The sequence below is a fragment of the Acomys minous genome, assembly GCF_964271855.1.
Source record: "Acomys minous genome assembly, chromosome: 7".
NCBI classification, from domain to species: domain Eukaryota; kingdom Metazoa; phylum Chordata; class Mammalia; order Rodentia; family Muridae; genus Acomys; species Acomys minous.
Genome location: NC_140488.1, coordinates 45,573,353 through 45,596,019, shown reverse-complemented (window position 1 = coordinate 45,596,019; position 22,667 = coordinate 45,573,353). Strand labels below are relative to the sequence as shown.

General features: G+C 38.8%; 1 protein-coding gene across 1 annotated transcript in view; it reads left to right on the top strand.

The window, feature by feature from the left end:
* RADX (RPA1 related single stranded DNA binding protein, X-linked) overlaps nt 1–22,667 on the top strand; it is a 68,353-nt gene that overhangs the window by 33,916 nt on the left and 11,770 nt on the right. The window contains exon 11 of the mRNA XM_084788778.1: nt 9,046–9,098. Coding sequence (XP_084644904.1) covers nt 9,046–9,098 — 53 coding nt within the window. The remainder of the gene's footprint in view (nt 1–9,045; nt 9,099–22,667) is intronic.

Sequence of the window (22,667 nt, the reverse complement as noted above, 5' to 3'; positions counted from 1 at the left end):
ATCTATTGCTTCTAAGCCTTCTTTCCACCCCTCTTCTGCAAGATCTCTGAGCCTTAGGAGAGTGTGTGTTATACATGATCCATTTAGGGCTGAGCATTCTGTAGTTTGTTTATTTTATTTTATTTTATTAATTTATTCATATTACATCTCAATGGTTATCCCATCCCTTGTATCCTCCCATTCTTCCCTCCCTCCCATTTTCCCCTTATTCCCCTCCCCTATGACTGTTCCTGAGGGGGACTTTCTCCCCCTGTATATGCTCATAGGGTATCAAGTCTCTTCTTGGTAACCTGCTGTCCTTCCTCTGAGTGCCACCAGGTCTCCCCGTCCAGGGGACATGGTCAAATGTGAGGCACCAGAGTATGTGAGAAAGTCATATCCCACTCTCCACTCAACTGTGGAGAATGTTCTGTCCATTGGCTAGATCTGGGTAGGGGTTTGAAGTTTACTGCATGTATTCTCCTTGGCTGGTGCCTTAGTTTGAGCAGGACCCCTGGGCCCAAATCTGCCTTTCATAATGTTCTTCTTGTAGGTTTGTAGGATCTTATCCTGTGCAATGTGACCAGTTTTGCAACTCTCTGTTAGTCACTGTCTACTGCAAATAGAAGCTTCTTAGATGAGGGTTAAGAAATGCATTGATATATGGGTATATCAACATGTCATTGGGAGTCAGTTTAATACCATGTCCACTTAGCAGTATAATAGTAGTTGCTTCTCCTTGGGCCTATTCCTGTGTAGCCATAGTTTCTCAACTTGATAATGGATATCATTTTGCAGAGCAGGACTTTAATTGGAAAGTGGTTGGAAGCTGGGCATGGTGGCATGCATGCTTCATCCTAGCAGTGAAGAGGCAAAGACACCAGATTGATTTCCAATGTGGGTGTACAAGTTTGCACTCCCACCAGCAATGAAGGAGTGTTCCCCTTTCTCCACATCCTTGCCAGCATGTGCTGTCGCCTAAGTTTTTGATCTTAGCCATTCTGATAGGTGTAAGATGGAATCTCAGAGTCATTTTGATTTGCATTTCTCTGATGACTAAAGACATTGAACATTTCTTTAAGTGTTTCTCAGCCATTCGATATTCCTCTCTTGAGAATTCTGTTTAGTTCTGAGGCCCATTTCTTAATTGGGTTATTTGGTTCGGTGCTGTTTGATTTCTTGATTTCTTTATATATATTGGATTTTAGCTCTTTGTTAAAAGTAGGGTTGATGAAGATCTTTTCCCAGTCTGGAGGCAGTCATTTTGTTCTGTTGACAGTGACCCTACAGAAGCTTTTCAGTTTCATGAGGTTCCATTTATCAATTGTCGATCTTAGAACCTGAGCTATTGGTGTTCTGTTCAAGAAGTTGTCTCCTATGGTGATGAGTTCTAGGCTCTTCCTCACCTTCCCTTCTAACAGATATAGTGTATCTGGTTTTATGTCGAACTAGAAATGATCCTGAGTGAGGTAACCCAGACCCAGAAAGACATGCATGGTATATACTCACTTATAAGTGGATATTAGCCCAACATAGATGTCCTCTGAGAGACTCCACCCAGCAGGGGACTAGGACAGATGGTGTGACTAGCTACCAGACTCCCTGTGGAGTACTGAGAGTGGTATGAAAGAATGGGGAGATGAAAGGACCCAGAGGGTTCAGGAGCCCCACAAGGAGACCATCAAGGATAGCAAGTCTGGACCCAGGGGGGCCTGCACAAACTGTTGCACCAATCAAGGACAATGCATGCAGCAATCCTAGACCTCCCTATTCAGATCTAGCTAATGGACAGCTCATTCTCCATGGTTGTGGGGAGAGCAGGGACTGCCTCTGACATGAACTCTGATGCCCTCAATTTGATAATTTCCCCCTTGAAGGGGAGGCCCGGCTGCACGTGGAGGAAGGGGAAGGAGGCTATCAGGATGAGACCTGATATACTGTGGCCATATGCTTGGAGAGGAAGTCCCCTTCTGTCAGAGGTATAGGGGAAGGGAATAGGGCAGAAGAAGGAAGGAGGGAAAGTGGGTGGGAATGGGAAGATACACAAGCGATAAGTGAGGGGATAATGTTCCGGATGTAATTTGAATAAATTCTAATAAATTAAAATTAAAAATTTAAGAAGAGGCAAAGGCAGATGACTTGCTGGGTCTACATCACAGGTTCCAGGCCATCCAAGACTACAAAGATTGGCTCTGTCTCCAAACACCAGTACAAAAAAGGAACTGGCTTGTTATTCCCATGACTTTTCTGCCACTATTGTACAAGTGGGTATGTCCTGTCTGACTTCTCCCTCCGTAGTTTGTTAGGTTTCCAGTACCAGGCATCATTTTGCTCTTGTCAAGCAGGTCTTGAGTTCAATTACAGAGCTGCTGGTTACGACCAAGGTCATCAAGTCACTGCTACACCTTTAAAGTTATCCTGCCATGGTGGTCATTGTTCCAGTTCATAGGCATCCTAGCTGACTAGGAATGTTGGCTTCTTCCTCTCTTTTGAAGATTGCAATTGGTACTTACCTTCCACCCCTAGGAAGAAAGACCCATAATCTGTATTGTTGCCTTTAATTTTGGAAATTAAACAGTATTTCTTTATCATAGAACTGTTGCAATAATAATAATAAAATTGGTTCTTCTTACTTTCAAAATAAGATGTTTCTCTTAATCCATTCATTTCAATTCAGTAAACAGCTATTTGGCAACTACGATATGGGGCTACAAAAATAAAAATAGTATTCTCACAGAAATCTTAATCTTAAAAATATATATTCATTGATAAGCCTTACTTTCAGTACAGTATTGTGTTTGTTGTGATAGATATTCATTGGATGGATATCTCTTAGGTAGATGAACAAATAGCTATTCACCCCAGACAAGGCACCAACAGTAGATCAAACAAATATTCCATTAGATCTTTCTTGGTGAACCAATGAGTTTAGTTAGGGTTTCTTACAGGAAAGAGCATGAGTGAAGGGCTACTTACAGGAACATGGATAAGGATTACTTATAAGTCACTAAATCACTGAAGGAGAAAAAAAACAAATCTCTCCTAGCTAACTGATAACTTTCTATACTTCCTTGAGTAGAGGTGTGGCCTCCTACGCGCTACCCTTTCAACCTCACCCTGTCTAGTACTAAATATTAATAGGCCCAATATTGTGTATCAGTCCTGCAGTAATTACATCTGTTGAGAGTTCAAGAGAGCAATGGCCAGTCATACCTGAAAAACAACATTCCACAAAACTCCACCCATTCGTCTGTGTCTGACATTCCTTTTCAATTCATTTTTAATTAAAACTCCCCCCTCCCTTTCCTTACTTCAGCCTCCCCTACGTAACCTCCCTCTAATCCTTCCCATTCTCCAGTACTCTCAACGTGAATAGTCTCTTTTTCTTTGATCATTATTGTTACATATATGTATGTCTATGTATGCACAGATATAGAAACAAAACCTGCTGAGTCTCTTTTTCTTGTTTGTGGCTTATGCTTTCAGGGCTGAGCACTTTGTATTTGACCACAAATACGGGGGCTCATCCCTGAGAAAGACTAAAGTTCTTCCTTTCTTGGTAGTCATTTGTTTTCTATAGCGGTTGTATCAGGACAGCAACACATGAAATTTCTCCCCTACCACATTAACATGGCCATTGATAGTGACATTTTTCTGATCTTGTTTATACAGATATCTTTAGGAAAGACTATTTCACAGTAGACTTTCTGGTATTCTGGATTTTATCTTTCCATCCCTTTTCCCAAAATGTTCCTTAAACAAAAAATGCAGGAGCTGTGATGTACATGTATCCTCTGGTACTGGACACTCCGTGATCCATCAATTTCTGTAGTGTGTCCAGTTGTGGTTTTCTGTGATGGTCTCTATTTGCTACAGTGAGAGACTTCTTTGATTAGCAGTAGTATCTGTGGGTATAAATATTTAGAATGTAGTAAGGAACAGTGATGTTATAGCAAATTGACAATAATAGATTGTTTTTCAAGGCTCATACCTTCATGAGTCTCAAGAAATTGGTTAGTCTTCTAGTACCAGAAATGATTTCCCATTTGTTGAGTGGGCCTTAAGTCCAATTAGACAGTTCTTCATTACCACCAACATTTAAGTACCACTTATTGCATTTCTATTGGCATCTTGCCATGTGTGTCATTATGTTTCATAGGTATTGCAGTTAGATAGGCCTATTAATTAATTCCTATCTTCAGTATCTTGCATATTATTATTTTCTGGTACCATGAAAGCTAGTACACAGGAAAAGGGCTGTCAGTTTAGATGTATCTGGAATCATCTGAGTCTTGGGTTCTCAGTGTGTGGTGTCTTCAGCAATAGAGTCCCACTTTCAACCTCTAAGAGGCAACCAAGCTCTACATCAATAGTCTGTATTGTTTCACTTCAGCGTGTTCTCAGTGTGTGGTGTCTTCAGCAATAGAGTCCCACTTTCAACCTCTAAGAGGCAACCAAGCTCTACATCAATAGTCTGTATTGTTTCACTTCAGCTATCTGACCAACCATACAAAGGGAGGTTTCTTGTGCATGAGGGTTTTGCTACTCTTTGGTTCTTGTTGGGAGTACTGTTGGCTCAACTTCCTTTAAGTTACACACATGTGCATAACCCCCCCTTCCTCTCCTTCTCTCTTGAAATCACCTCAAATTACTTGATTTCAGATGCCTTTAATACATATATATATATATATATATATATATATATATATATATATATATATATATTCCTGATAAAATTGTACCCTTGATAAAAATGAAGTTTCTGTCTTTGTCTCTTCTAATTAGTTTAGTTTGAAGTGTATTTTACATTCAATGTTAGGATGACAATATATACTTGCTCCTTGATCCCATTTGCTTGGAATACTTTTTTCCATTCTTTCACTTAAAGATGCTGCCTATATTTAAAACTAAGATGAGTTTCTTATAGATAGCAAATAGATGGATTTTCCTTCTTAATAATTTATGTAGCCTGTATCTTTTGATTAGAGAGTTGATATAATTTATATCTAGAGATATTGCTGAAAAGGTATACATAAATTATATAGTCATTTTGATGTTTTTTGCTTGTTATTTGTTGTACTTGTATTTCATTACATTTTTAATTTTTAAAAAATTGTATTTATTTTATGTATATGAATGCTCTATCTGCATGTACACCTGCAGGTCAGAAAAGGGCATCAGATCTCATTATAGATAGGTGTGAGCCGCCTTGTGGTTGCCAGGAATTGAGCTCAGGTCCTCTGGAAGAGCAGACAGGGCTCTTAACCGCTGAGCCATTATATTACATTATAGCTTAGTTTGTTTCCTTTCTAGAGTATCATGGCTGTGTTTATTTCTCTCTTGAGCTCAGAGTATTGTCTCCAGTATTTTGTCTAGCAATCTTTTGCTGGAGATTATATATATACACACACATATGTATGTATATATGTATATATGTATGTATGTACACGTGTATACACACACACACACACACACACACACACACACACACACACAGAGGCTGTTTGAATCACGGAGAGGTTTTCTTTCTCCTTAAACTATGGCAAATAGTTTTACTGAGCCCAGTGTTCTAGGCTGGCAGTTGTGCTCTTTTAGGCCTGGGAATGCATTGTTCCTGCTGCTTCTGCTTGCAGAGTTTCCACTGAGAAATCAGCAGTTATTCTGATGGGTTTTTCTTTATATGTGTCTTGTCTTTTTTCTCTTGTAGCTTTCAGTGTTTTTTCTTTAGCCTGTGTATTTAGTGTTTTTCCAGTGATGTGCCAAGGGTGTTTTTCTTTAACTCTTATATAGTTGGGGTTCTGTGTCCTTCTTGTGTCTATATGTCTTCCCTTACTTTTGGGAAATTTTCTTCTACTGCCTTGTTAAAAATCTGTTCTATGTTATTGATCTGACATTCTTCTCCATAATCTAGGATGATAATTCAAAAGTTTGGCCTTGAGGTGGTATCTCACATTTGCTGTATATTCCTTTCCTGTGATTTTTAATTTTTTATCACTTTTTTTGCTTATTTTGTCTAGATGCTCTACTTTATCGTCAAGTCTTCATATTCCGTCTTTGGCTTTAATTAATTCTACTTGCAAGGCTTTCCCCTGAGCCTTGTAATTGGGATATTGAGTTTTTCAATTTCATCTTCATTTCCGCCTCTGTTCGCTTTCAGTGTTTTGATTTCTTTATTAAGTCCAACTTACAAATCCTCAATTATCTTTGTTCATTTTATTCATCCATGTATTTGTATTTTCTTGGACCTCTCTCAAGCATTAGTTGTTATCCTCTTAGAGTTCATTGAATTGTTTGTTCAATCTTCTTTAAATTCCTTGACTGCTATGATAAAATTTATGATACTTACTTTATATTCAATGTTCTGGGGATCTTCTAGGTACTTCTCATCAGAGAGCACGTCTATAGGACTAGTGGGTTTGATGGGAGACATCTGTCTTGGTCATTTATTTTGTTTTTGCTTGTGCAATCTGACCTGAGCATGTGGAATTCTGTCTTTGGTTGTGTGTCTGATGTGTTATTTTAGCATTTCTTAGATTGGATGCAGAGATGGCTGCAGGTGGGGTAATGAGAGGGGGAGGGACTGGGGATTAGAAAGGGGGAAGCTGCTTTCCCTGCAAAAGTGTATCAAGAACAAAGAGGGTTAAGGGACCATGGTCTGGAACTAGGATTTAGCGTCTGTTGATAGTGGTGGGGAGGGATGGTGACTTCCCAGGCAGAAGTGGTTTACAAATAAAGACGTTTCAGGGCTACTGGAAATAGACTGGTAAGTTTATAGATGGCAACAGATTGGGGGAAAGGGCAATGAGGAAAGGTTGCTGGCAAATAAAGAGGGTTCTAGAGCCTTGGGACTGGAACTAGGCTTGTGGGTTTGACCACACCTGCTACTGAGAGGGCCTTGAGACGAACAAACAATTTCCACTCCAGGTATCCTTTCTTATAGAAGAGAAACATATATCGCTTATTCTGGGAGCTAACTGCACTCCTGAGACAAACTTACTGTCCCATACCTGCACTTCTCTATCAGTCATTGTATAACCCTTGTCTTTGAGAAAGCTGCATAGTTCGAAGTCAGGCTAGTCCCTGATTATAGTAGTTTACTTTCTTATTCAGGTCATTATTGAAGTCCCCTCTGTGTTCTTCATGTTTTCCCTTCCTCTGTATTAAAGGTCAGACCTGAGAGTTATCTTGTATTACTTTTACCCTACCTGTCCCTACTCACCATCCAATTCTTCCAATGGAATCCAAGTTTGGGTATCCCAAGAGAGGTTATTGAGGGCAGATATAATTTGTACTCTTTTCCTTATGTTCAAATAAGAAACGGCAAGCCAATTCCTCCATTCTATTCTCTTTCCTTTTTCCTCCCTCTTTTATTTTTCATGCCAATTCAATAGCCAGTGCAGAGGATAGCATCCACATGTTCTGTCTTCTTCTTGTATTTCCTGCACTGCACAGACAAAATCCCTCTAGGCAGAAAACTCAAACCCAGTTAGTTGTCTTATTGCACAGAGCAAGGACCATGCAACTGACACCACAGCTTTGCTTACGATCCTGTCCCATATATGTTACTTTTGTATATTATAATATATTCTTCAACTGGGCAGTGGTGGTGCACACCTTTAATCCCAGCACTGAGGAGGCGGAGGCAGGTGGAGCTCTGTGAGTTCAAGGCCAGCCTAGTATACAGAGCAGGTTTCAGGACAGCCAGAGCTACACACTGAAAATCTCTGCCTCAAAAAACTTTAATAATAATAATAATAACAACAAATTCTTCACCAACCATCTGGGAGACATCTCCATACTCACATGATACATGCCATCCATCAAGGAGTCTTGCTATTCCATACCACATAGAGAGAAAGACAGTCCTGCTAGAATTATCCAGGGGCACTCCAACATCAAACACAGCAGCCTTAGTTGCATGTCTTTTCACCTATAGCAGAGACAATGCAAGGGCTACTAAAGCAAGAAGGCATTCCATTCTATACCACACAGGGAAGGACACCATGCCAAGATTTCCCACACAGAAGCTCCACCCTCAGACAGCTTCATTTCAGTCGCATGTCTCCGCCCACAACAGAGACAATGCTACTTCCCCTCCAGGATTCTTTCTTCAGTCTCTTGTGTCCTTCATTAGAGTGCCAAGCGTTGTGGGAACTTTTTCTGATGAGATGGGCAAACATCTATTCCAAAGTAATGATTCTTCTTCCGGCCTAGATTCTTATGCCAGTGAGTTTAATTAGGACTATTTATGGGCTCATGGGCAAGGGGTCGTTTACTGGAACATGGGAAACTTGGTAGCAGCTACAGCACTGAACAACCCACCAGCCCCGTTTCCTAGCAACTCTTCAATGCTTATAGAGTTTGGGAGAAGGGTGGGACCTCCTCATCCCCCTCCCTTCATAGAGGAACATAAATGAGCCCAATCTTGTGCTATCTTCAGTGATCCCAGCTGCTGATAGTTCAAGAGGTGAATGTCCATGAGAAGCAGAGGACAGCATCTGGCAACAGTGTTTATTCTGGCACTATGTTGCTTTTGTAATAGGAAACTTAGCCCTAACTAAAAATCAGGGGAGGGTTCTATAGGACGTGATAACTGAGTTACACTTTGAAGGACAAACAGAAATTAATGGAGCCAAAGAAAAGAGGCATGGAATTGTTCCTTGCCGAAAGAAGTAAGTGCAGATCTGAAGTAGCAGAGAACTAACAAACTATAAGGTGGAGTTGTACAACAGGAAAGGCGGTTGTTTTACAGAACTGTTGAAGAAAATAGAACAAAGTCATTGCACTCATTTTGAAATGCCTATGATAAAACAGTAAAAGTGTTCGCATCTTTAGTTGACATATAATGAAGTTAACTGTTTCCTTTTACAAGAAAGTTTAACTCCACTGCAGTGTTTTGAACTATATTGCATATGGTAATTATGGGTATATTTAAGGGATTACTTTAAGAAATGTATTGAATTAAATTACTGAATTAAAATAAGTTCTGAATAAATAATTCATTCTCCCACCTAAGCCTCTTTTTAATAATTTGTGGTTATCTTATTTTTTTTCTATCACTTGCAGAGTTCCTGAGCCTCATCCACAATGTTCTACACATTCAAAAGGAAACAGATCAAGTACGTCCCATCGTGTGTCGCTGTTTTAGCTATTGTTTCATATTTAAGTTTATGGAACTCGGTTGCATAAACATTAGTATTTGATTTTATTCCCCAGTCTTGTGTTATAGATCTTCCTAGCCAAAGATAAAAAGGTTTATATTAGTTTAAGACATCATGAAATATTATCTGAAAAGTATGTGCTCCTATAATAATGACTACCAGACTCTGGGACTAGGAATACAAGCATGAGACAGAAGGTTTATAAGATATCAGGGTACAATGAACACGGCTTACTTCTAGGGCTCTGTCACACATTACGGGGCATATAGTTGATATTTAATTGCGTATTTCACATTACCCAGAAGAGATTACAGATGGATCCAAACAAATGCTAAGTTTATGAGATGCTAGTTCTTCCAGTTACCCTGATCTCGTTGTTATACATTGTATACTTATACTTAAGCATTCCATTGTACCGCATAAATGTGTGTAATTGTATGCTTAATTAATTGTTCTTGTAATTAATCTATCTGGATAGCTACCAAGTATTAAAATGGTAAAATATGCTTTAAAGGGAGATTCACTGTCAACATAGAGATGCTGTTGGCTAGAAGGAATAGATTAGCCCCAGATAGAAAGCAGAAAACGCAGACATGCAGAGATGTAGGTTAAAGTTGATGCCTTCAGGAAGGACAGATGTGCGTAAAAGGGAAGTGGTTACAGTCTCACCAGAGAGCCTTATGACCATGGCCATGTGACAAGCATGTGCTCGTGATATTCTCAGCTGCTGACAATGAACTTCTCTTTCAACTAAAAGAAATGTTTATTTCTATACATTTGGTATGTTTTAAACTTAGGAGTGATGTTCCAAGAAACAGGAATTCCTGAAAGGAAAAATATGTCTTCAACGAGGCAATTTTGCCACATAAATCTATATTTGTCTTGCTAGAAAATGCAAATGTCACATTACTTAATTACTACCCAATAATATTTGCTCAATATCTGTCATAAACTACAGTTCTAGAAAAGCCCACAAAATATTTCCTTGTTTACAAGAGAAATTGCCTCCCATTTAACACATTTAGTAGTGAGCGCCCTTCAATCCCTTGGAGGTGTTCTTATATACATTCTTTTTAATATCATTTATGTATTTATTATAATTTACTCACATTCCATCTTGATGGTAATCCCCTCCCTCTTCCTGTTTCCACCCTCCCTCCCTCTTCAGTCCTATCCCCCCTTAGACTTCTGGCAGAGGGGCCCTCTCCCCCCCATCTGATCACAGCCTATCAGGTCTCATCTGGATAACATGCCTCCCCTTCCTCTGGGTGCCCACAGGTTCTCCCCACCAAGGGGACATGATCAAATTGGGGGGCACCAGAGTTCCTGTCAGAGGCAGTCCCTGCTCTCCTCCCCCATGCTAACATGGAGAATGAGCTGTCCATTGGCTACATCTGAACAGGGAGTCTAGGTTCTCTGCATGCGTTGTCCTTGGTATACGCTCTAAAAATGTAACCAGTGTCACTACAAGATGAAAGCAGTTTCTTCTGTCTTAGATGACTTCCATCGGGATTTTTGTCTTTATAGTTTTCTTTTAAATTTTTTTCTACTATCAGATAGCGCTATTAAGTAGGGATCTTTTGTATCAACAGATGGGCTAATGATCATCTGTAAGTGTAAAAATATTTTAAAACTATTTGTTCCTTTAGTAGCAGCAAACATGAGTTTTTTAGTTAACAGAAAAATGGCTAAGTAGGTTTGGTTTTTAATTGGCAGCCAGAATAGTACTTTTTTTATTAATTCATTCATATTGCATCTCAATGGTTATCCCCTCCCTTGTATCCTCCCATTCCTCCTTCCCTACCATTTCCCCCTTATTCCCCTCCCCTATGACTGTGACTGAGGGGGACCTCCTCCCCCTGTATATGCTCATAGGGTATCAAGCCTCTTCTTGGTAGCCTGCTGTTCTTCCTCTGAGTGCCACCAGGTCTCCCCCTCCAGGGGACGTGGTCAAATATGGGGCACCAGAGTTCGTGTTTCTAAATCAATTAGTGAACAAGAAAATGTCCCACAGACAGGCCTGCAGGCCAGTCTTTGTTTGTTTGAAGGTCTTCCACAACAAAAGAATATTTAAAAGAGTAGAACACTTTTGCAATTATGACAAATGTAAGTCTAAAAATACCTAATTCTGGTTCATGATTATAGTTATACTGCATTTGTCTCTGATCATCCAGTTTTCCTTATTCCTTTAAGAAAAGTCAAATAAGCCTGAGAGACTTGTGTCCATGAAATACCTAAATAATTCATTAAAGAAACAGTATAATTTTGGCAAATTACCAGGTATATAGACAATGATCAGTTTTAGCACAAGTTCAAAAAGAAGACATTTCATAGACTGTCAAAATACAAGGTGTGTTTTGTTGTTGTTGTGTTGTACTCACCAAAACCACTACTCAGACATGGGTTTAAGCCAATAGAAAGTCTTTATTCACTGACCAGTGACTGCACTAGGTGTTTGAGATTGCAGTGTAGCCCTGAACCTTTCTCAGGGTGAGCTTCTCAGCACAAAATCCATGCCCTGCCCTTGGGTGGACATATTTCACTTAAGAACAGTTAGCCAGAAGTGGAGCTACAGAAGCCAAAAGGCAAGATTAGTACATTTAGAGACTTTCTCAGAACCATTGACTGATGGATTAGACCTTTGTTGTAGTTTTGGCTGATGGTGCTGCCTACCTGCTGAGTTTTATACCTTGAATGGCACATCCATCATGGAGTCAGTTGTGCTAAGGTCTGGGGGCCTACTAAGGTCTGCAGTCCTATTATACTTCTGTTGTGCTGCAGCAAATGCAAGAGGCAGAAAGTAGTCTAATGACTAAAGAAAATATCAAAGGACTAACTCAGTGAAGGATATATTACAGGAGGGATCTTGGAATTTAGGCATCAAAACAAAGAGTTTCAAAGATAATAAGCAGAATGAATGGCATGGTTTTCTTTTCATTTTAAGATTTCACCCTGGTGGCTCTGTGGAGAACAGATGTAAATAAAACAACTCTAGAGGCAAAGAAGCCGGGATATGATGGTGAAGGTCTGGAATATATAGTAGTGGTTTTTAAAATGAAGAATAAAACAAGAAATAAGGCATAATTTTGAAACTCTGAATTTAGATGTTGATGTAAATTGAAAGTAGCAAAGTGATGAGTCAATGGTAAAGCCTTGGGTACTCACATTTTGTCTCAATTGAAGAGACTGAAAATTCCATCAGAGGTATGCAACTGTGCTCACTTGCAAGGATTGAAATAATGAAGTCCCATAGAGTCAGTGCTTAGAACAGCAGAATTTTTCCCACCCAGTCTGGAGACCAGTCTGGCTTGGATAGGATAGGTTTCTTCCGAGGCCTCTCTCATTGGCTTGTGTATGCTCTTCTTGCAGTCTTCATGCTGTTTCCCTTGTGTGCATACATGTGCATCCAAAGTTCATCTTCATATAAGGACACCAATCTGAATTAGGACCCAAACTGATGGGCTCATAGCCACTTAATCACCTCTTTAAAGACCTCATCTCTTATGTATAACCATCTTATGTGCAGATAAAATTTAACTATATGAATTTGGAGGTGATAAAGTTCTGTACATAAACCTAGGTATACAAGTACCTTTTGTGTGCTGTTACATTCCTTCAGATATATGGCTAGAATTGTTATAGCTGGATCATAAAATAGTTTTCTTCTTATGAACATCCTCAGTGATATCCACACTGGCTGTATTATAGTCTCACCAAAGAAGGGTTGCTACCTCCATTTTTTATACACTTGTTTATTTTCTTAAAGATAGCTAGTTTGAGTGGAATGAAATAGAATCTCAATGTGTGATTTATTTTTATTCTCTTATAGGCAAAGATGCTGAATTTATTTTCACATATTTATTGCCCATTTTTACTTCTTTGGAGAATTGTCTATTTATTTATTTTGCCCATTAATTGATTTCGGTTCATTGATTTGGAGTATCTTATTTTTTTGAAGTCTTTATGGGTTCTGGATGTGCGTCCTCAACACATGGTTTTTGTGTGTTGATTGTATATTCTGCCCACTTGCTAAATAATTTTATTAACTATAATTACTTTCCTCTTGAATCTGACAGATTTCCTACATAAAGCTTCATATAATCTGCAAGTAAGGATAATATTGTTGTGTATTTTTTAAATTTCTTGAATTTTATGTAATGAATCCATTCTGAAATAGAATGTTGACATTTGAAATGCTTTAGAGAATTACTAAGCTGGGCATGGTGCCACATGCCTGTAATCCCAGTACTCAGGGAGGCAAAGGCAGGCAGATCTCTGTGAGTTTGAAGCCATTCTGGTCTACAGAGCAAGTTCCAGGACAGCCAGAAAGGTTAAACATAATCAGAGCTGTTAAACAGAGAAACCCTGTCTCAAAAACCAAAACCAAGAAAAAAAGTGTGTGTGTGTGTGTGTGTGTGTGTGTGTGTGTGTGTGTGTGTGTGTGTATTTTGCTAGCATGTAGTGCTTATAGAGGCCAGAGGAGGGTGTTGAATTACCTGGACCTGGAGATACAGATGATTGTTAGCTGTAGTATGGTGCTGGGAATGGAAGCTAGATCCTCTGGGAAAGGAGCCAATGCTCTAAACCACTGAACTATCTCTCCAGCCACCAGATGAGGGTATTCTTATTGTTCCTTTCCAATTGAGGGGCTCCCCATCTCTTCGTTTGATTTGTTTTTTTCATCTTTAAATTTTGTGTTATATTTATTTAGCGATGGAGGGGTATGTGGGGCATGTGTGTGTGTGCCACTGTTCATATGTAGACTTCAGAAAACACCTTTTAGAAGTGACTCCTCCTATGTAGGTCTTGGGCCTCCTACTAGGTATCTCCATGTAGGTATCAAGGACTAAATTCAGCTCATCACCTTTGCCTACTGAGCCATCGTACCAGCCCTCCCTTTCTCTTTTGTTCCTTCTCTCTCTCTCTCTCTCTCTCTCTCTCTCTCTCTCTCTCTCTCTCTCTCTCTCTCTCTCATCTCTTTCTCTAAGTTGGATAGCAACCTGATCTTGTACAAGATTACAGGAAAAATTTTCTCCCATGAGATCAGGTACCTTTAGGGTGGTCTGGCCATAAATAAGGGAGAAGTCTTTCTTATTTATCCACTAAGTAAGTTTTTTTTTATTGCCTTTCTCTTTTAAAAAATTGCCATTGTCATCTCAAGTAAGTTCTCATCTATTCCTAGTTTGCTAAGTGCTTTTATCACGAGTGGGTGTTGGATTTTGTAAAATGCCTTTTGACACCATTTCAGATAATTATGTGGTATTGTCGGCATTGAATTAATGGGATATATTTCTTTTCTTATGTTGAACAACTCAAGCATTTCTCAGATAAATCCTACTGGATCGTGGCATAGAATCTTGTTAAAATTCTGTTGAGACTGGTTTGCTGATAATTTTTCATAATTCTGAATCTATATTAAGAGATATTACTATAGGATATTTGTGTATGATTTCCTATTTAAGTGTCTTTATCAGACTTTGGTATTGGTAATGCTGGCTTTGAAAAATGAAAAGGAAGCCTCCCTTCACTTTCTGTTTTATAATCACTTAGAGGATTTGTGCTTTCCCCCACCCCGCCCCAATACTAAGCCTAAGGTCTCTCACATACTAGCCAAAGACTGCTGAGAACTACCCCAGCCCAATTCTGCTTTGACTGTCTTATAGAATCCACCAGTGAAGCTATCTATTTCTGTACTTTTCTTGCTGGTGTTTTTTATTATTAGTTCAATCTCTGTACTCGTTGCAGATCTGCTGATAGTTTCTGCATCTTCTGGATAAACATAATCCATTTATTTGTTCCTAGGCAATGTGTATTCTATTATCTGGATGATTGGCACTTAACAGTATTCCACTACAGTATTATTTCTCTGAAGAGTAACACTTTCATCTTTGATTTTAGTCATTTGTGTCTTTTTTTTTTTGACCTGGCCAGTTTATATAAAGATAATTTTCAAGCTGAAGAGATAGTTTAATTGGTAAAGTGCTTATTACACAAACATGTGGACAAAGGTTCAATAGCTAGCACATACATACAATAAAAAGAGACAGGTCTTGATATACACTAGTAATACAGCTAATAAGATTTTCATTCTTCAGTTTCAAAAATCATCACCCTGTCAGAATATTCATTCAAGAGGTTATGAATTTTGAGAGGGAGTGGGAGGGGCGGGATGAAGGAGGAGTTGAAAGAGGGGAGGGGAAGGTAGAAATGATGTAAACACAGCACTCATGAAATTTTCGAAAACAATAAATGTTGAAATAATTATAATACTAAGGTAGAGGGCCAATGAGATGGCTCAGCAGGTAAAGATGCTTCTGTCTAAACATAAAGACTTGAAATGGTAGAAGGAAAGAATCAATTCCCCTAAAATGTCTTTGAACCTCCCCATAAAATTAGGAAAAACAAGGTAGTGATTGAGTAGAACACCCAGCATTGACCTCTGGCTTCCATACATGCATATGCATATGCATATGCATATGCATGCACACACACATGAACACATATGCACATGCCTATACAAGATAATTTTGACATTTTCAGACAACAAATTTAGTGGGTAATTTTGGTAATTTCAAAGAACCGATTTAGTTGTTTTTAAAAATATTTTTCTATTGCATATCTGCTCTAAACACTATTCTCTAATTCCTCACAGTATAAAGTTTAGCATTGATTTGAAAACTCGCCTTTTAATCTCAGCATCTCTAACAACCAGCTGTCCACCAGCAGCTCATCGCATCTCCCAGGTTTCCTAGTATATTTTCATTTTCATTCACCTCAAGATATTTTCTGATTTCCCTTATGATTTTGCCTTTAATGTGGTGCTTAAGGCTTTGCTGTTTCCTTCTCACAGACCCGTGAATTCTCCTATTTTCCCTCCATAATTGGTTTCTAACTTCATTCTGTTGCAGTTGGAAAAGTCCCTTTGAATGAAGTCTGAGTTTTTAACTTACTGAAACTTGTTCTGTGGCCCAGTGCATGGACTTTCTGGGAAATGTTTCATGTGTTCTTGAGAAGGATGTGTGCCTCACTGTTTGGGGATGATGTGTTCTATACATGGCTGTTCTGTTTGCTTTACAATACTCTTTCTCCTTTTCCTTCTTCGCCTCCTAGCTAGGTTGACTGTAAGCCAACAACTTGTAAAAGATAAAAGAAGCTATCTACTAAGACCAGTCAATTCATCCAATTATGTAATAATTATAAACTTTATCTAAAATAAAAACCAGATCACCCAAAGCTCAAGAGCAAAGCATTAATAGAAGTAAAGAGGGAAAGTTGGGCACCGGTACCTGGAAATGTCAGTACATCAGCTTGTCTGATATTAATAGCTATTCTACTTTTCTTCTGGGTAGGATTTGCAATGAATTCCATCCTTTTGCTTTCAACTTACACTGTCTTTATATTTACAGCGAGTCCTGGGTAAGGAGCAAATACTTGTGTCATTTTCTTCATTTGCTAAGCTTTGTTTACAGCACTTGATGTATACTTGATGTCATAACTGAGAAGGATGGACACACTTTCGACATTTTTGTTTCCTCTGTATTATGCTTTTCTGCTTACTCTGTGTTTACACAGCTTTTTTTTTATATAGAAACCATCTTGATTATTATCTCCTTGTCTGTGTGCATATACAGGTATATGTATATTTGAAGATAGGTTTGCAGCTTGAGACATGCAAGGTTTAGATGCCAGTACCCCCTACAGATTCCAAAATGTTCGTATGTTCAAGTTCCTTATATAAAAAGTTGTAGTATTTGTATATAACCTAGGCATGTCCTCCTGTTTGCTTTAATAATCTTCTCTGGATTCTTTCTAATATCTAATACAGTATAAATGCTTGGTATACAATTATTACACTGTATTGTTTATAGAGCAATGGCAGCATGAAACGGATGTATATGTATAGTGCAGACAGTTGTTTTTAAAATAGCTTTAATACAAGTTTGATTGAATCTATGATTGTAGAAGTCACAAATAGAGAGTAATAACGGCTTCACTTACAGTTACCATGTAGATTAAACTTACATAATATTCTACATTTATAACAACAGTTTGAATTGATAGCAACTTATTTTCAGTATTATATAAAAAAAATCTTTGCTCCTGTACATGTCTCCCTATGCCCTACTATTTATATTGTTGTCATTACAGATTATATCTATTTTCATTGTGTGTCCTATGACAAATTTAATTATGCCTTATATATATTAAACAGGATTGATTTCATATAGAAATTTTAAAAATAGGATTAAAACTAAAAAAACAACTAAATGTATTGTCATATTTGTTAGTGAAGGTAATTTTATCCAATATCTTTGATCTTGATATAACATCAGGGTGATGTACAGCTCGGTGACGTTTCATATCCACCTGAAGTACTTTCAGCACTTCTTGCAGGTTAACCTAGTCCCTCCTTTTCTGGTCCTCTTCACATGACTTGATTTCCCTCACATTCATGAAGGAACCTTTTGCTCCATAGAGAACCTGTATTTGACAGTTTTCCCCCCAGGGTTCTAAATCACCACTTTGCCTCTTGGCCCTGCAGGGTTTTTCCTTTATTAATTTATTCTTGTTACATCTCAATGGTTATCCCATCCCTTGTATCCTCCCATTCTTCCCTCCCTCCCATTTTCCCCTTATTCCCCTCCCCTATGACTGTTCCTGAGGGGGATTACCTCCCCCTGTATATGCTCATAGGGTATCAAGTCTCTTCCTGGTAACCTTTTTTAAGAGAATTCTGCTGTACAGCCCATTTTTGTCTTTGCCAAGCTACCTCTCTCTTGCTTTTGGGTATCTTTCTTTTGTCATGTCTTTCACCCATTTTGTTATAATCTGTCTCATTGTAAAATCTAGGGTCATTCTTTGCTCAAATACTCTATCCTGCTCTTCCTTCATAACTCTGATAATATCAGTATTGGTCAGCTTAATGTTGTCACACCAGTTCCCTAGGCCCTGGTTTGCTTAACTCATTTTCCTTTCTGCTCTTAGTCGACCTCCCACTTTGCTGATTCAATGAAACCCTAGAGTGAATTCTCTTTTTCTGTAATTGTTTTGTCCCTTGGAATTACTATTTCTTTCATTTTTGTTATTGCAGTTTTTCTCTTTGATATTTTGTCTTTGGTTTAAGTATTGTTTCTCTGATTTTAATTTTGATTTTTGCCCATATGTCTATTATTTTTATATTTAGCCCTTTGAACAATTTTTACCTTTCCATTTTTAAATGCATATGTAAGATATTGGTTTTAAAATACCTGTGTTGGAATTTTAGTGTCTGTGCCCTGTTGGTGACTGTTGAATACATTACATTCACTTTGTAAGGCTTTGGCTTCTTATTGAAAACTGAACTTGGAATATTATGATGCAGTGACTATAGAAATCAGCTCCGTTTTTATTTGGTTTTTGTTTTTGTTGTTGTTATTGTTTTTCCAGACAGGGTTTCTCTGTGTATCCTTGGCTGTCCTGGACTCAGTCTGAAGATCAGGCTGGCCTCAAACTCACAGAGTTCCACCTGTCTCTGCCTCCCTGAGTGCTGGGATTACAGGTGTGCGCCACCACTTCTAACATAATTAGCCTTTTTCTCATCAAAGGGTTTTCTACTTTTTTCCCCCTGAAAACTATAAATCTCCCTTTGTCTAGAGACTTCCTTTAATTGGTAAAAACTCATTGTATGTAGCTAGAGTTCTCTTTTCCCTAACTGTGCGCATCTATGGTCATGACAGACATTTCTCTGAAGAACATAAACTACAGTGGACTACTGCTTCTCCCAACCTTGTCGGATTGACTCCATCAGGCCCTCCACTAAGCCTTTGGAGCAGCCTGAAGTGAAAGCTTAAGGTGTCGGGTCTTTCTGTGTTTATCACTTAGAGGGACCTTGTTCCCAATTACCTAGGATACGTGTGTGACTTGAATGCACCAGTTTTAAACCCAGAATGTCGAACTGGCTTTTCCCCTATGACCTTAGACAAGTGACTTTTTAATCTCAGTTCCACCATCCTGCTCCAGCTTGCTGCAGGTGGTTGGTCCACTTCACTGTGTTGTCAGAGCATACCAACTGCTTTCTCATCCTTAAGTAAGATACACAAGCCCGAGGTCAAGACCTTATATTGTACTTGAGGTATGCCCTGGCAGGCCAGAAGAGATCTAAATTGGGCTGGGAAATGGCTCAGTGAGTAAAGTGCTTGTACAAACATGGAGACTTGAGTTTGGATCTCTGAGCTAGGCGTGTCAGTGTACAACTGTAAGCCCAGGGGCGGGACAGGGGAGAGTGAGGTGGACAGGAAAGTGGAGATGACCTGGGAGGAATCAGGGGAGGTGACGAATATTATCAAAATATCTTGTATGGAAAAACTGCTAATGCAGAAAACTAAGGTGGAGCGCAATAGAGAAAGATAGCAGATGTTGACCTTTGGCCTCCACACACACAGTCATAGACTCACACACCCCATCCTCCACCCACAACCTCAAGGGAAAAAAAAAAAAAGAAGCTACGTAAAAATTTGTAAATAAGGTGTCCAGGACCAGGATCCCACAGAATGAGCCGTGACTTCCTTCTTCAAGAATACTGCTGTGCCTGGGCAGGGCCCTAACAAAGGCAACTAAAGCTCCATACAGCTTTCTGGATCTCTCTGAACTCTGTTGTCCAGGTTTCTTGCCCAGTCACTTTTGACAATTTCTGCTTAATTTTTTTTATTATTAAATGTTTTCTGATTTATTTACCCTTTCTTTGGAGTTTCATACACGAGCATAGTATTTACATCAGCTCCACCCTATTCTTCCGGATCCAACTTCTCAAGTGCCCTCCACACAGCCTCGTGTTATTTAATTATGTACACGTGTACACACACGCCCTGCTGGGTTCATTTAGTGTTGCTCATGTGTATATGTGATTAGGGCTGACCATGAAAGGGAGAATCAGTCTGGTTTTTTTTTTTCCTTGTTCCTTGTAGCCTATTGAGAGTCAGGAGCATTTTGATACACCAACTCTGCCCTTTTTCTAGACTATTAGAACGTTTCCTTGTTGCTCGATGTTATCGGCTACTGGCGATAAGTGCTGAGGTCCAAAAGTTCATATGACTTTATATTTCCTTCTTTGTTCGTTCCCTGAGAAGAAAAACAGCTCCATAGGAGAAAGTTCATGGCTTACTAAACTATGTAGACATGTAGTTCATTTAGTTAAAGCAAGATATGTATACTTTCTTTCTTTTCTTTTCTTTTTTTTCTTTTTTCTTTTTTCTTTTCTTTCTTTCTTTCTTTTTTTTTTTTGGTCAGTCTTTTCAAAATAATGATTGGGATCCCAAGTATCTTCCACATGTGACCAGTTGTGGGGTAGATTTGTTGTTGTTGCTTTAGTTTTGTTTTGCTTCCTTTGGTGTTTTCTTTCTTTCTTTCTTTCTTTCTTTCTTTCTTTCTTTCTTTCTTTCTGTTATCACTATCATTACTAGCAATCCTCTGTGAACTTTGGTGGATTAGAAATTCTTCGTTTATGCTTACACTGTTCACATGACCCTAGTAGTGGAAGCAGGGCATTGGAGTTTTTGCTATTAGCTTGACAGCATGTTTACAGATCCTCTTGAGCATTCTTTCCCCCACAGAGCTGTAGTGGTTAGCAATTATAGTCAGGGCATTATAAGCCTGAATATACAATTGGCCACTTGCTATTTCCAAGCCTTTGTGGTAGTGGGAAGAACTAGGAAAAGTACTCGCTACCTTATTGGTATTAAGGTAATGTTAAGTCAAAACATTATTTCACATGTACTTCCCATTCAAATCAACAAATAATTTTTGCATACAAGATTAAAACAAAGGAAATGTATTCCACTGTAAGAATGCAGGCTCTGTTCTTCCTCTTCCTATAATCAAACCTGAGGTGACCCAGGAAAATGGTTCCCTATTCTCTTAACCCAAAAAACCTTATGAAATCATTCAGATCTAGAACTGCAAATCCCTGTGTTTACTTTAAGAACATCTGTGAAACTGCCCAGGCCATCAAGACTATACGTACGTGAAAAGCCACCAAGGGCTCTAGATGAGAGAAGCATGGGAGAATAGCAAAGTAGAAGGATCCAGAGGGTCCTAGAAACCTACAAGTAGAACATTATGATAGACAGATTTGGGCTCAGGGGTCCTGCTCAAACTAAGGCACCAGCCAAGGACAATACAGGCGGTAAACTTTAAACCCCTACCCAGATCTAGCCAATGGACAGAACATTCTCCACAGTTGAGTGGAGAGTGGGGTATGATTTTCTCACGTACTCTGGTGCCTCACATTTGACCATGTCCCCTGGAGGGGGAGACCTGGTGGCACTCAGAGGAAGGATAGCAGGTTACCAAGAAGAGACTTGATACCCTATGAGCATATACAGGGGGAGGAGGTCCCCCTCAGTCACAGTCATAGGGGAGGGGAGTAAGGGGAAAATGGGAGGGAGGGAAGAATGGGAGGATACAAGGGATGGGATAACCATTGAGATATAACAAGAATAAATTAATAAAGAAAAAAGAAGATCCACCAAGGGATAGATCCATTGGTTAAACATGAGTCCTCATTGGTAAATCACTTCTCAATGAATGGAACCACTAGTTGCAAAACAATTCTTCCTTTTGGGGACATATCAAAACCATAATGACCACAAATTCATGTTTCTTTGCAGCTCCTTTTGTTTTTAAGGTATACTGCACTATTATGACTTAATAACATGTAATAATTCTTTCTGCAAGGTTCTGTTATAAACTGGGTAGATATTTACGTTTGGTTCTTTTTAAGTCTTAAGGATCAATATTTTTACATATATATTTTTTATTTATTTATTATAATTTATTCACCTTACATCCTGATTGTTATCTATTCACTTGTATCTTCCCGTTCCCACCCTCCCTCCCTCTTCTGCCCTATTCCCTTCCCCTAGACCTGGGTGGGAGGGGCATTCTCCCATCTGACTACAGCCTATATAAACAATATTTGTTTTATAATTTGTGTAATTAGCATAGTTCCAAATTTACACCAAAGAATACATATTTAAAGAATTTTAATTTTCAGGCTGGAGAGATGGCTCAGTGGTTAAGAGCGCCACCTGCTCTTCCAAAGGTCCTGAGTTCAATTCCCAGCAACCACATGGTGGCTCACAACCATCTATAATGTGATCTGGTGCCCTCTTCTGGCCTGCAGGTGTACATGCAGGCAAAACACTGTACACATAATAACAATAACAAAAACAAATAAATCTTTTTTTAAAAAGAACTTTAATTTTCATACATGTTTCTTATCTCATATTCTATCACTCTCACCATGGATAACTATTTTTAATTATTTTTGTTTTATGTGTTTGGGTGTTTTGTCTTCCTGTGTATCTGCATTGGATCCCTTATAACTGGAATTACAGAGCCACTGTGTGGGTTCTGGGATCTGAACCTGGTTCCTCTTCATGAGCAGTCCATTATCAGAGCTACTGAGCTATCTCTTTAGCCCACATGGGTAATATTTTAATTCATTTAGTGGCATGTCTTTCCATTTTTCAAGAGAAACAAATGTGTTTT